This window comes from Hippocampus guttulatus, chromosome 10 (assembly GCF_054856545.1).
Source record: "Hippocampus guttulatus isolate MCC_2025c chromosome 10, RoL_Hgut_1.0, whole genome shotgun sequence".
Lineage (NCBI taxonomy): Eukaryota > Metazoa > Chordata > Actinopteri > Syngnathiformes > Syngnathidae > Hippocampus > Hippocampus guttulatus.
This window is the reverse complement of record NC_141270.1, coordinates 2,148,302-2,163,401: the sequence shown is the minus strand read 5'-3', so window position 1 is coordinate 2,163,401 and position 15,100 is coordinate 2,148,302. Positions and strand designations below refer to the sequence as shown.

The 15,100-nt window shown below is 46.6% G+C and overlaps 2 protein-coding genes across 5 annotated transcripts in view; one reads left to right on the top strand and one right to left on the bottom strand.

The window, feature by feature from the left end:
- The window catches only part of rgs7a (regulator of G protein signaling 7a), a 41,760-nt gene extending 33,279 nt beyond the window's left edge, over positions 1–8,481 (bottom strand). The window contains exons 1-2 of one of the 3 annotated variants that reach the window (XM_086121512.1): positions 8,166–8,481; positions 5,950–6,070 (exon numbers count right to left, since the gene is read on the bottom strand). In XM_086121512.1, coding sequence (XP_085977638.1) covers positions 5,950–6,027 — 78 coding nt within the window. In that variant the 5' untranslated portion in view covers positions 6,028–6,070; positions 8,166–8,481. The other 2 variants (XM_086121514.1, XM_086121513.1) reach the window with 2 other exon arrangements.
- Positions 8,482–8,745: 264 nt separating this feature from the next.
- Positions 8,746–14,315, top strand: LOC147198876 (ubiquitin-conjugating enzyme E2 D4-like). 2 transcript variants are annotated; one of them, XM_086121515.1, is made up of 7 exons: positions 8,746–8,963; positions 10,805–10,868; positions 11,602–11,633; positions 11,899–11,976; positions 12,788–12,893; positions 13,824–13,917; positions 14,002–14,315. In XM_086121515.1, exons 1-7 carry the CDS (start codon positions 8,934–8,936, stop codon positions 14,045–14,047), a joined length of 450 nt encoding a protein of 149 aa, XP_085977641.1. In that variant the 5' UTR covers positions 8,746–8,933; the 3' UTR covers positions 14,048–14,315. The 2 variants fall into 2 exon arrangements, with proteins under 2 accessions (XP_085977641.1, XP_085977642.1); XM_086121516.1 differs by lacking the exon at positions 8,746–8,963 and adding an exon at positions 10,256–10,428.
- The last annotated feature ends 785 nt before the right edge of the window (positions 14,316–15,100 follow it).

The following is a 15,100-nucleotide window of genomic DNA, read 5'->3' as shown; positions in this document are numbered from 1 at the left end:
CCATCACGGTTATTATTATCGAATCTGATAGTTTGCCCATCTGGACGAAAAATATTAAAAAGGGAGCCCTCCGAAAATATCCAAACAGCTGCCTCCGGTGTTTTGGACGTTTCTGAAAAACGTAAAGTTTGAAAACATTTGCGATCAATCATCACCAAAATGTATGCGGAATTTTCTACCGATGCCCACTTCGTCCTCTGGAAATAGTCCAACCATCAGCCACGTGATGTTTTGGATTTAATGGCCGGGAGGTGTTTTCCTTTTTATCGAAAAACTTCAACGTCGCTTCATATATCAGAAAACTACGATCGCTGTTCTGCAAAATGATTGTGGACAAACTCAAGCCCCCCCCCCCCCCCCCGGGCCTTGAGTTTGACACCTATGCATAAAGGCGATCCTTCTCATCTTTCTACAGAGGTTGAAGTGGGCATCAGTCAAAATGTCCATGCGAATCTTGGTGACGAGTGATCTGATGTTATGCGACAATGAAGCTTTTTTTTTTTTTTTTATTCCAACGCTTACGTGAAGCATTTCAGACCGCCCACCATTGACTTCGAATATGCGCTATCGAAAACGTAAGACCAACGTTCAGGTCATGCGATACATTCAAACCCGATCACGTTCGCTGATGACGGCGCTAGCTTTTACGACGAGGCGTCCGGATGGAAGGTGTGTTGATTCGAATCGGGCCTTTGCCACCCGTTAAAAAAAAAATAATAATAATAATAACAACAGTAATTCTATTGAATGCAAGGTTACATGCTGCCGACGTGACTGCGTCTTCTCAAGCGCTCCGAGGGAGAAGAGAAACAAGAGAAATCACAGAGCCGCGCACTCCCTTTTTACCTCATTTGCTGCAAAGCCAGCGTGTCACCGGGGGAGCGCTTACGTCAAAAAGCGATCCATATTGACACGCGTGTAAGCCCCGCTATGCAAAACAGGACACTTTCCTCCACGGATCGGAGAGAATAATAGCGGCGCGAAATACCGGCGCTTGGAACAAAAAGCAGCGTCGGTACAGTTGCGGATTAATGGATCCGCAACCGAGACAATAGCCAAAGTGGCTGCCGGGAGAACATTTTAGTGGCAGCCGAGATGTAAATATGAGTGGACCGGCGGCTCGGCAGTCAGACACTTGACGGGATAATGGTGCGTTTCAGCGCGGCGCCGGATTGCCATTCCCCTGGGGAAAATGGCCATCTTCGGAGACGCTGTTGACAAAAATTGAAAGATTAAAAACAATAGAAAGGAAATGGAAGACGTCCCCCCGCGCTTGTTAATGCGCGGGGGACGTCAACTCGCGGGTGGATTTCGGCGGAAGGCGGCCACTGACGGGGAAAAGTCGAAGGTCGCAACAACAGAAATAAATCGGAAGAAATTGTGTTTTGAAGTCCGGGTTCAAAATAACAGCAGAAGCAGAATAAAAATAACAATACCGCACAACAAAGGATTCCTATTTTTTTGCAGCACAACAAATGCTCTTCGCATTTGCGCAATACATTTTGATTCACAACTGCACCGATCCTCACTTGTCACGATTGGACATGAAAAGCGTCAAGTGCGAACGGCCGCAAAGGGCGGCGCCGTTCTGCTCTTTCAGCCTTTGTGCTGCCGCGTCGTCGCAAGACACTGGCAAGTAACGCCGTATTAAAAAAGATCTATAGTTGACGCTGCGTGTCGCGCGGCACACAAAAAGGCCCCGGCCGGCGAGCTCCGATGTCCTGTCCCCCCCCCACCTCTCGTGTAGTGGCGGTGAACTTGTGTTTTTAGGCTTGCATGAAAAATTCAGCTCGCTCTCTTGGCAGCGTTGGCCCGACATCACGCTACGCGCCGCCATGTTCATGCATGCGTCGCCATATTATTCATGCCACGCACACGAGATTGGACACACACATGCGCTAGGGGCTGGGGGGGTGGGGGGGTTTACATCTCTCTAGATTTCTTTGGGGTGGCAGGAGGGGGGGGGTATCCTGGAGAGTTTGGCTGTCCTGCCGCCAAGCCATTCATTTATCTATGAAGCGTGTTTTACAATCATGCCCCTATGGCTAAAAAGTGAAGCGTGGAGAGTCTTTGTGAATGATTGAACGGGGCAATCATTGCAAGTAGCCTCTCAAATATTCACACACACACACACACACTCTCTCTTGCGCTCTCACTCATTTCCTCTCTTTGTATTTTGATGGTATACTGTAGCTACAGCAGTCGGGGCAGTCTGCTTCTTACTTAATCGTCTCGCAATGTTCGTGGTTTGTTAAAAACAATACACTACAGTACATGTGGTGCCTCAGTGTTTAGCTATTAGAAGACCAAAGGGGGCGGGGCGGTGGTGTCACAGATTTTCCATCGCGGCGAGTTGGCATTTGCAAAGGTCAATTGCCAGGGTGAGGGTTATGAGTCACCGACTGTAATTTTGTTTACTGTTGCCCATTTTGGCCGCGTTGGGCCATGTTGCTCGGTGTGCGGCGGGTCTTGAAGAGAAAGAAATGGAGGCGATTGGGATTGCGAACGTGGGGACTCAGACGGCAAGGCAGAAGAAAAACAAAACGGGGACACAACAGGGGGCGCGTCTGAAACGACGCGTTTACTGGAGGTGAAGTGCAGTCATCAGTTCTCATTAGCTAATTTAGCGATTTTTTTTTTGTTGCAAAGCTGTGAGTTTATTTTTTCCTCTCAGTATGAGAACCATGCACACTATTGTGTTGAGGTGTTTTATTATTTTTTTTTCTCTAATTGTGCAAAACAGGTCCTGTATTGTGGACGGTGTTGGGACTCTTGGCTACGGTACTGGTCTCCAAGGTCAGCAGGTCAACTTGGCCCCTTGTCCGTCCATCCCGTGGATGCAGCTTACGGGGGCTCAGTTTGAAGCACTTCTTTTAACTGGCATGTACTGTCCTGAACCAGAGAACTCCCTGTGCTCTTGTTACGCAACTCCCAACGGTAACTATTGAGGAGACGAGAGCGTGCTAATATCAACATTGACCGCGGTGTTTACACAGCGAGTTTATGACAAGAACGCAGAAGAGACGTCGCCGATCAAAGGATCTCGCGCTCTCTCTCTCTCCACTTAAAAATGCTTTTTTTTTTTTTTTTTTTCGCAGATGGCACGGCCCAGTCGTAGCGGGTCGCCGCCTCGACCTGCATTCGAAAAGCACCCGTCATCCGCCTGACCCGAGACCCCTTCCCATTGAAGTTTGACCCAAAGTCATTCCAGAAGCGGCGTTTTCATCCTGGCTGCCGTCACGGGCCTTTTCCCTTTCGCGGGGCCGTGTATGTAGGTCAGGAAAGTGCGCGCCAGAACAAAGGTCTGCTCGAAGCAAAGAGGCAGGTTGTGTGTGAAAGCATGACGCTTTTTTTGAGGACCCCCCCCCCCCCCCCCCCCCAAAAAAAAGCGGACGAGAGGATGCTTTTGTTTCGGCTGAGCTTTCCGTTTGAGGAGTGATTGCTTATAATTTAACAGCCAAGCAATTCTTTTGTTATCTGTCATTCTTTCTGAACGTGTGCCAGTGAACGAGCCGTTCTCAATCCTCGGCAATCGACCGCCCACTTGGCAGCCAGGCCTGCGAAAATCTGACAATTTCAAGACGTGGCCACACGGACCACGCAGTCTGGAAAAACCCAAGCCAAAAGGTAAGCAGAGCTGCAATGACTTTGCTGAAAACGCACAGATCGGCGCCCGCTGAAGGCAGTAAGCTGAAGTTGATGCAGTGGTTGCTGGGATATTTGCACCTGTATGGCACGCTGATTATTTGAAGTGCTGCTTTCCGTGAGTGAAAATGTCTGTACGTCTACTTAGATGGGCACGTTAACCCGTCGGTCATCATATTTATCATTATTCCAGGCCGGCCCGGTCAGCCGTCCGTCTTCGGCGACAGCCAGTCGGCATCGAGGACGTGCTTACTCTGACGTACCACTAGGGGGAGCCCCACACTCGTGAAGAGAAAGCGCTTCAGATCATGGATGGACCACAGTAAACATCTTCTCGAGTCAAATCCATCCAGTTTCGTGCCAAATTTACTGTTGGCTCAGGATGTGAACCAACCTGAGCCTGTCACTTTTCTTTGGTTACTTCTTGAAGATGATGACTCAAGGCAGCAAATGCTTTTTTGTGTGCCACTAGCCCACCAAATCCTGTCCCACCCCGGCAATGATATCGCACTGGCACGCAAGTGCTATTAGTGGGGGGAAAAAAAAGCGGCAAACTACGGTATCATGCTAAGCGCATCCGCTTCCCTCCGCGCGGGAGCGGATGGAACGGTGGCGCTCACCGAACGGTGAAGCGGGCGAAATGGCGAAAATTGACTGCACGCCTGACTCGTGCGCAAGTAAAATGAGAAAATGTTCACTTTATGGCTGCACCTGAACGTGAAGCAAATCGTCAAACGGCCCATCGGGCAGCGCTACATGTTCTCGCGCAGAGCGAAGGCTGTAATACTGCGGCTCGCACTTGATTATGGGAGCCTAGCATCAAGGCTAAGTGAATTTGGCTTCATGCTTTTACACGCCAGCGAGTAGGAGACTAAAATGGATCAGCCCCCACCCCCCTTTTTCCTTTTTTTTTGTTATCTTTTTGTGGCTAATAAAGTCTGGGCCACTGGGGAACAGAAGCCTCTCCTGTTGGCAGGGAAGCAATTTCCACAAATGGTTTCATCGTCAACGCATCAAAAGATTGCGATCAAATGAGCAGCGTGCGCACGCTCGTCCATCTTTATGTCACATTACAGGTGTTAAAATTAGAATCCCGCCTCGAGTTTTAAACATTTTATCTTCCAATTAAGGCTCCACCCAAAATCCTCTTTCTTTGCCAACCGGACATATACGCATGCAGAATTTAAAACGGGATTTCACGGCGTGCCATTTGCCTTCGTGTTCAGGAACATGTTTAAAAAAAAAACAAATGAATAAATGCAATCAAGTGCACTGTGTGAATGTTGCATCAGACCTTAATGGGTTCATGGATGTGTTTGATGTGTGAAGCAGGGTTGGATTAAGTTGTCTTGTTACTCCCTCCCCTTTTTTTTTTTTTTGTCCATCCTCCAAATATACTCCACTAACGTGCTCACATTCTGCCGGTGCCACTTCCCCTCCATGAATGCAGACAAAAATGCCTTCAACCGATATTGTTAACGATGCCAGCTCCTGTCCAAACAGTCGCTGCACACCTCATCAGATGATATCGCCATACGCTGTACCCCCCCCCCCCCCCCAAAATTAGGAGCACTCTTTTGGAAAAAGCAGAGTACTGTTGCAATCGCACAAAATGACGGGGGGCGGGGATAAAAACAAAAACAAAACACATCTGCAGCAGATGGACGAATAGGAATCCAAGGCACCAATATTGGATGCTGCTGTATCAATAATATATAACAAGAGATAAGATCAGGACATACATATACAGGGTGTCCCCCCCCCCCAATTTATTGGATTTTTTTTTTTACATTATTCTCTCATCAGCCAAAGCACACATTTTACATTAAAAGAAGCTCTCGACACACCAACAACCAAGAAAAAGTACTCGCAAAAAATATCTATTTCCTGAAATGATGTTGATCCCATCTCAACTCCTACACACTAACATCAATAGTAAGAAGAGTAGAAGAAATTTGTGCTCGAGCTTGATTAGCAAAAATCTATTTTCACAGATTATGATGAAAATATGCCTTTTGAGTATTGTCGAGTATATATATATCACTCCCGGAATGCCATGCTAACTTTTTTTTTAGCCTGTCAGTGGGATTATACGTTGACGTTAGCATTAGCGCTGGCGATCTTTCTAGAACAAAGTTTGTCTTTGCATTTAAATACACAATGTCTGTCATTCTTTTCGCTGTGTGATTCGTTTTGCAGTTGGGCGGCTTTGAGCACGCTCGGTCGGGGGAGGGCAAACGGCACACGCACGGCACACAAGCGTCGGGCAGACGTCGAAAGCGCAGATGGGATCGCTGAACGTACCTTTCTGTAAACGATCATGTTGGGGGACTCGTCCGCTACCCCGTTGGTCCCCTGCCCGCCGCTGTTGGTCTGCGCCATGGTCCGGTATAAGCCGCTCTTCCGCAGGAAATGTCAGGTGCTCCTGCGACGGACAGAACGGATATTGGAGTCTGTCGGCGGGACAATGGTGCCAAAAGGCCCGTCTTGCTCTTACCGGATCCTGTTTAAACATATTTGACATTTACTCGCCGAACAAATGTGCTGCTCTCTTTGCTGCTTGTGCACCTGTTCACATCCCGCATGGTCTTGACAAGGATGGTGATTCTTTTTTTTTTTTTTTAACCCAAAAATTGTCAGGTCCATTTTTGGAGGAGGAGGCCAAATTTCAGGGAGGAAATGTAATCTAGCACGAGAAGTCTTCCCACGGGGTCCTTCTTGCAGAGCGTTCTTCCTGCTTTGTTTACATTCCCAGCATGCAGGTCAGCACCCGAGGTTCTAAATTCTTAAACCAGGACATGTATGGTTGTACACGTCATATGCCAAAAAGGACTCTTCCATTGAAGCGCCCGACCAATTCAAGGTGTCGTCCGTCATCTGGGAGAGGCTCCAGCACCCCCGCTGTGACCCCGTTCCGGATGCGAGTGTCGAAAATGACCGTCTTGTGACTCAAGATGAAATAAGCTACTTTGCAGGATGCCGCCACATCAAAGCCAAGAGGTAAGCAGAGCTGCGTTGAGTTTTGTGTGCTAAAGTGCTGTCGCCGCAAGCGAAAATGCTTTTGTCTTTCAGGTCGTTTGTTTTTTGTTTTGTTTTTCCTCCCGAGCTCAGCTTCTGCCTGTGGAATCAGCTTTCTTCATTCAACCCGGCAACAGAGGCGTTGCCAGGAATACTTGAGAAACTATCACTTTACCCCCCCCCCCCGCCCCCTGCTTAAGGTGAGCAACCAATGCACATGCCTTTTTGAGAAAAACGTAAATAGTATACGCTGCATAAAAGCATAAAAATTACCATTCAGGGATCGCACAAGAATGCTCAACAAAACATTTGGTGCAACTAATCTTGTGCATTTTTCCCCAAAAATCAACTCAAAATATTTATATTATTCAGGTTCTACGTTCTATGTCATTCCAAATCGGTCAAACAGGTTGGAGTGTAAAGTGCAAAAAAAGCCACGTGTGCCATCTAGTGGTAGATGGTGATATTACAACTTCAAACTAAGTTCAAACTCATCTAAAAAAAAATAAAAGGCTCGCCGATGATTTGATTTAGAAAAAGTTGGTGCATGTGTACAAGCCGCCTCGAACAACCCAGGCTAAACTTGGCTTCGACACGACAAGCGCCAAGCGTGTCTCTCCGGAGAGATGCATCACGTCATCTTACTTCCTTGACACCAATTCCAATTTCGACGGGGTTTTGCCGGAACATAGCAGCCCAGAAATGACAAATAAAGCGGAAATTCAAAAATAATCCGCAACTGGGCCATATTCCGCACCGCTTATCGTGTTGGGGGGGTCACAGGGGAGCTGTAGCCGACATCGGGCGAAAAGCCGACGACGCCCCGGATTGGTCGCTTGTCAGTCATACGGGACGTAAAGAGACAAACATTCCCACTGACATTCACACCGTCGCCGAGTGTGATGTGAGCCCCGGCGGCCTGCGCGGAGGTCGGACGAATGCGCCACATTGTGACACACCGATGAACAGTCATTTGGTATTTTTGCCCGATGTTGGGGACGCACCGTCAAAATGTCTCGGCCGAAGATGAGAGCAACCGACTGTAGGCAGATGCAGTCGGAACAGCACACCGTCCCTGGAGGAGGTCCTCCACAATGCAGCTAAGACACAGCAGCCACTCGGGGGCTCACGCAGCCAAATGGAGCGTTCCGTCGTCATTGCCGTTATTTATCCCCCCCGCACACAACATGAAATAGCCCCCTCCTCCCTTCTCCTCCACTTACGTCGCGTGCATGCATAAATACATGCTTGCATGAAAAAAAAAACCCGAAAAGAAAGAATGCAAGAAAGCACGAAGTGGCGCATGCATGCGAGCTGCTCGTGCACGAGGCCGCCTTGTGTGTCTCGGGCAGCACCTTGGACAGCGATCAACAACGCCCCTCGTCCGCGCGTAAACACACAACAAGACAAGACAACAACAAATAAAAGCAAGCGAGGAGAAAGACGAGGACAGTCGGCGGTGTGTATGGGGAGTGCGAGCGGGGAGGGGGGGGGTTGTTCACCTGAAAAAAAGCGCAGCCACCACCCCCCACCCCCAAGGCTGGTGGGACCCGTGGATCGGGACGTGCGCGGACGCCGTGGACCCAGCTGGCCTCGAGCGTTGTCAAGCGGCGCGCCGAGGAAGGCGAGGCGGGCTCATCGGTGGCTCCGGGAGGCGGACATTCGGCGGGCGACTCGCTCCCCGTCTCGCTCTTTTGCTCGCCGACACTCGCCGCGCTCCTTCCTCCCTATGCTGCCGAGCAAGCAAGCAGGCGCGCACCCTCGCCGCGCCGTGGACGCGCATCGATCCGGGACCAATCGCGTGCGCGGAATAAGTTGAGGCCCGTTTTGAGGAACGCTGAGTTCCCGAATAGAATCGACCTCCAGCGCGTTTATAGAAAGTCGTCGACGTGTTCGTTTGAACTACAAATTGCTCGTCACGCAAACAACAGTAGGTTGGACCTTAAAAATGAAAAAAAAAAAAATCTCAATCAGTGTGCTTCGAAATATTAGGTATCAAAGATTTAGGTGGACCATATGAAATGATCAAATTTCTCTCATTCCAAAATGATTTACTAAGCCTACAAATAACGTTTTTTGTTTTGTTTTATTGATTTCTCTCTCTCTCTCTCTCTCTCTCTCTCTCCATATATATATACAAAATCAAATTTCCACCCTGCGATTGGCTGGCAACCGGTTCGGAGTGTCCCCCGCCTACTGCCCGAAGACAGCCGGGATGGGCTCCAGCATGCCCCGCGACCCTTGTGAAGATAAAACAGATCCGAAAATGGATGGATGGATGGATAAAGAATTTCCCATTTGTTAGTATTAAGCTCGTGGACTTTAGTTTAGTTCTGGGGATGTGCCATACCACTTTTTTTTCGACTAATACTCAAAGCAGTGACAGACCCTGGTTATGTTGAGAAGATATTAGGAATTTGCCTATGCACCGTTTTGATTCCGTGTGAATGAATGCGGTGGTAACAAACGGTAAGGATGTCATTCCGTTCGGGCTCAGCAGCGCAGTTGAAGCATGAAACATTGCAGATGTGACCTCCTCTTCGTAGCTAGCGCTCGTGTTTGTTTCCTGTCCTCTCGTCCCCTTTGCTCTCTTTGGATTTGCGATTTAGGGCAGGTGGACCTGAATATTCAGCTCACCCTGTGATTTATTTATTTTATCACGGATGGGCACACAGACGAGGAGTTGGCAGTACATTGTTGGTCAAAATGGGCCATAGGTGGTACCGGGACCTTCAGTGGGGACTTCATTGACTTAACCCTCCTGTTATGTTGTGGGTCAAAATGACCCACTTTCAAGTTGAAGAGCAACAAGCCTTTCCGCTTATGAAACTTGGCAACAGACAGTAAGAAACGATTCATTTTGACACATTTGCAATGAAAACGGTTAGTAATGAGCTCCAACAATGTTTCTCGGGATGCTTTGGACACATTGAGCATAGCCGGGTCAAATCGACCCCTTTGTCCTCATTGTTATCTTTGTAAATATAGAATTGTCCATAAACATTTGATTTGGTGAGATTGTGCAAGTCGTTTTAGTCTTGAAAGTTGAATGCAATCCTGTGAAAGCGCGTTTGTTTTTAAAGCGTTATCAGAGATCTGTATTCAAAGGTCAAGCATTCATCACGACGGGTATTTTAGGCCAAAGCATCAAATTTTAAAGAGCACCTCGGGCTGTCGTGGCTGTTTCAGTGCATGACCAAGCGCAAAGCCAGAAAGCGACGGAGCACCTCGCCACTTCAGCTTGTACATCATAAAAATGTCTACCTCACCCGCCCTTTACATGTGAGTCAGGGTCATTTTTCTCATGGTTTGAATGTTTGGACCATTGTAAACAATCCGCTGCCAGGGTAATACTTTTGGCAGAAATAGCTTTCACTTACCTAAGATGGGTCGTAAGAAGCTCCGTTTATTCCGTTACATTTACGTAAGTAACTTTGGGGATAAATTGTAAGAGTAGTTTTATTGCAACATACTTCTTACTTTTTGCCTTGTTACCCGAAAGTACGTGTGACGTCATGGCGAAGAAGTCTTTCGAGTGTGGTCCCTTTAAGAGGGGCTTTCGCAGCAACTACAATTCCCACAATGCACCGAGCTCAACACAAAAAAAAGTAAACGCGGAAACAATAGAGAACCAGTTTGCTCTTTAAATACTAAACATCTGGTGCCGAGTAATCTTGTTTGCTCGTTGTCCGTTTGCCGTTTGCCACCACACTCTCCCGTAAGCTACACTTTAGACTTGTCATGGCTTTGAAAAGAATAAAGAAGGTGAGTTTGGCCGTATCACTTGTGATGTATCGAAAACAGCCATCGCGCCGGCCGGTCTTAACGCCTTGTTTGCAAACTAGTTTAATATAAACATTCAAGTGGATGGATTCAGCTTTTATTTTAAAAAAAATGAGAGCCAAAGTCGACGCGAATGGTGCTGACGTTACAATCGGAACGATTTATACTAAGTGGTTTCATTTCAACGCGAGTAAGCTAACTTCGCGGCTAGCTCAAAGTTGGCCTAGCAAAAAAGGTTTAAGGCGTGTTCACTTGAACATGTTTGCTTTTCATCGTTGCTTACCCGCATACGCAACAAGCACAAACTCAATCCCGAAACTGATACCAGAAATGCTTCTTTAATTGTGTTTTGGTGTAGGAATTGTTTGACTTGAAGCGGGACCCTCCTGCATCGTGTTCGGCGGGACCGGTCGGAGATGACAGTGAGTGGACGGCGCCGTCATCTTATTTTCATTTTCATTTTCATTGTCATCGTTGCTGCATGGCAGACGTCTTAAGTGTGTTGGAATTAGGAACCCTAAAAGAATACGATGAGTGTCAAACCCTTAAAGATAAACAACCCTGGTTGTTTTTGTCAAATGATTTGTCATGGGCACCACCGAAAAGCTCCTAGATATCATTGATCGTCCAAATCCGATGGAATTCTTCCCATGATCCTATTGACATAGAATCCTGGAAACATGCAACAGTGAGGTCTCGCCCTTCGCTGGCGTTCGTGACGAAGACGAGATCGCTGTCTCGGGCAGAAACCCGACGAGATACCTCGACTTCTTGTTTGGAGCTCAACTAGAATCTTCCATGCTGCTGTTGTATGAGGTCAAGCCACTTGGCGATCAGCAAGTGGCCAACGCGGTGTGGCGTTTCACAATGCAGCAAAAAATATCAAATAGTTTTCTGGCAAATACTTTGATGGTTAGGTCCTAGAGAATCAAAAGTGCAAGTAGGCGGGGTTGACTGGAATTGCTACAAGGCTGCAGTTCCTCTCGAGCGGATTTGCATATTGATATGGTGTCTTTTGATGTCTTCTGTAAATTCCGGACCTTTTTCCAACTGTAGCAGAACCTCTGGGCATTCATATACACCGTTTCAGAAAGAACTTGACTTGCAATGTTAATAACCTTTTGGGGGGTTTTTTTGTGTTTTTTTTTTTTGTAGTGTTCCATTGGCAAGCCAGCATCACAGGACCGGTGAGCTTTTTCTAGATTTATTTATTTTTTCCTTTGTGTTTCCTGCATTTCTTTTTGGCGTGCTGCTTCTGGATGTGTCGACAATAGAGCATTATGTTGACTAGTTTGCAGCACACCCTTATTTCCTGTTTTAAAAAGTTTAGCCTGTCACACTCTGGGGCAGTCGAACATGTGACATTGTTGAGATATTTTTTATTTTTTTTTATGTCTATCTCCATGCCGTCTTTGTTCAGTCTACCATGGTTGTTTTCTCTCTCCATCTTAGAATGACAGCCCGTACAATGGAGGGGTTTTCTTCCTTTCTGTGCATTTCCCCACCGACTATCCCTTCAAACCCCCCAAGGTATGTTTTCCCATCTCGCAGATTTCGCCGCGAGCTTCCAACCAGTCTTTATGATGTTGGGAATCGAGTGCAGGCACCGTGAAACCTCAAATGTCTTAACACAATCACGTACTGGATTTCAAAGCTATTTTTCTCCCCAGGAAAAAAATGGAAACCGGATGAATCTGCGCGAAGGTCAAAATGTCACCTCGATAAATCCCGCCTTAAATTCACTGGCACCGTTTTAAGTTATTTTGATCTCACGAGTTTCTGCACTTGTTTGATGGATGCTGTTGTGAAAATGTTGGTCCGTTTGACAGTTGGAACATTCCACTCCCGCTGCTTTTTATTCACAATTCAAAACACTTCCCAGGTACAATATCAAAGAAATGGAGCGCTTTAACGTTGCCCTGTTTTTGTCTTGCTGATTCCTCATGATTATTTTCTGAGAGTGCGCCTTGCAAAAAGCAAGCAAGCCCGCCCCATATGCTGCCGGGCCAATGGCGAAGGCCGGCTTTTGTTACCTCGACAACTGGGGGCAGCGTCATTCAGAGCCCCCCCCCGTTTCTGAAAAGGCAACCGCAAACTGTGAAAGCATACGCACGAGCCCCAAGGGAGACGGCATGGTTTCTGTTTTCCCTCGTGGAAGCGGCGCTTCATCGTTATCCCCAACCAAGCTGCCGAGCTACGCTCGCGTCAGCAAAGTCAATTCCTCCCGACGCGCACCGTATCAACCGTTTGACGGGAGGATCCAGTGTCACACTTGCATGCTAAACATGAAGCCATTTAACCGTTGCGTTGTGTTTCTCTTCATTTGTGCCTCCCCCACAAGGTGGCGTTTACCACAAAAATCTATCATCCAAATATAAACAGCAACGGTAGCATCTGCCTGGACATACTGAGGTCGCAGTGGTCGCCTGCCCTTACCGTATCAAAAGGTATGTTGATTTTTTTTTTTTTTATAAGACGTGAATTCAGGCTGGGTTGATGCTGCAGATTCAATTGCCCAGTTCTAATTCAATTGTTTATCATTTCGGTACAAGGCGGCTGCGTTTACAGCATGAAGTAACGCGAGGTTCATTCCACTTTGAGGGTCATTTCACCGAGCACACACCCATGCATGAGAATGCCGTTTGAAGGCATGACATACCAACAGAATGGGCCAATGCATTTTGTATGTTGCCAAGACGCGCAGTATAAATTTCATATGCATCGAGATGCTTTGATCGGAATTTGAATGCAACCTTAAATGTGCATCGCCATTTAATAGGTGAAAAGTATCTCAAAGTATTACAATAAATTTGCTAAGAATCGCATTGCGCTTGCTTAGTTGTCAGCATGAGAGGAAAAAAAGTTTGTTTGTTTTTTAATGTCACAATATCGATATTGTTAAGATAAGAAAACCTTTATTAGTCTCGCAATGATGTTCTCATATCGTGCAGAATAGTCGCGTGATCGGAGCTCGGAAGCGCAGTCCAGGGTTCTCGAAATGATCCGCGTGCTGGGGGTTGGGAGGCGTGGCCCAAAAAGATTGAGGAGTAGTGTAAATATTTCACTGCGCTTCCAGGAAATGTGGTTGATTTAGTCTGAATAAACTTTGCCTAATGATTTGAAGGTCCCTATTAAGAGCCAACCTTCAGTTTTCCATTTCAGCTTCCATCTTGGAGCACTTTGGGACCCTTCTTGGACCCATGCTGTCGCGCCTCACTTTCCGGAGGCCAAATATAACAACCGATATTTTTTTTTTTTCCTCGACATTTTTGCGGAACTATATTTTCACTTGAATTGATGCCTGAAATGTGAATCAGCCCGCTCGTTGACTGACGTAAACGCGTGTGCCTGTTGTGTCCTGTTGTGTCCTGTTGCAGTCTTGTTATCCATCTGCTCTTTGCTGTGCGATCCCAACCCCGACGACCCTTTAGTCCCCGACATAGCGCACACGTACAAATCGGACCGACAAAAGTAAGCCTGGTCAAATCTTTTTCTTTTCTTTTTTTTTTTCTTTCTCTCAACAATTTTTTTTTTTTTTTTTACTGTTACGTCCAGGTACAACGACATGGCCAAAGAATGGACGAGGAAGTTTGCGATGTGAAGGCAAGGCAAGTTTCAGCATCAACATTCCAAATGACAGATCAAGTTTAAAGAAAAAAAAAAGCCAGTACACCCCCCCCCCCTACCCCACCCGCACGCCCTCGCCATTTGTCTCCACCGTTCCGTTTCTTCTGCTTGAATTCAATTGGAATTATTATTGTTTTATGATGATGATGATGATGATATGAGCAATGGTGACGATACCTCACATTATTTTACTTTGGAGAGATTTATATGGAATAAAACTGCTCATTTTACTTGACACACCACACGATTTGAGTCGCATTTGATTTTTCCCACCCACGTGACTTCACGCATGCCGGTGATAACTTTGATGACCACTAGAGGGCGGCCTTGACTTTTTCTGCACAGGCCTGAGACCCTTGCAAACTCGGCGTCACAGAGCAAAATAGCCTTTATGAAACATTAATGCCCGAAATTAATTTTTCAGGTGGTTATTGAATGGTTTTGCTTTCGCCGTATAGAATGTTTTGTCTATTAAACGTGGAGCTGTTTTGGCTTTCTTTTCCCTGCTAGTCGAGATGGGACAAATTCATTTGATGGTGAAAAGTCACCGTTTTGGAAGTGGTGGCACATTTTTATGCACAGAAAAAAAATGCACGATTATGAATCCAAACTGATCACTGTTTAGTGACTTTTTCAGCTCCCCAAAACGACTCGGGTAATTATGAAACAGACAAAATGTGCGATTGCCCCCCGAGCCTCCATTGGAACCTGTTAAATTTTAGAATCTGTGATTTTATGCGCTTCCAAGGCCCAAAATTTTGCATCCCCAGTGCAACTCTACATGAGAAAAAGAGCGTGAGCAAGCTGGCAATCATTTAAAATGTATTAAAAATGTATTTATGGAATGACTCATAACATCAAACAATCATGATAGCGGAAACAACAAAAGTGTGTCGCTTTTTCTATTCTTTTTTTTTTTGGGGGGGGTTGTATGAATTATTAAGAGCAGACGTTTGTCTTGTAGGGACTCGAGCAGCTTTGGACAACATGGACATTAGGAGTGTTGGAAAGTTGCTCTTAAATTAAA

Excerpts from the sequence above, each read along its gene's own strand:
- LOC147198876 (XM_086121515.1), top strand. The coding sequence starts at position 8,934 with ATGGATGGATGGATAAAGAATTTCCCATTT. Across the intron at positions 10,869-11,601 it reads GGGACCGGTCGGAGATGACA|TGTTCCATTGGCAAGCCAGC; the intron begins GTGAGTGGACGG and ends TTTTTTTTGTAG. Across the intron at positions 12,894-13,823 it reads TGCCCTTACCGTATCAAAAG|TCTTGTTATCCATCTGCTCT; the intron begins GTATGTTGATTT and ends GTCCTGTTGCAG.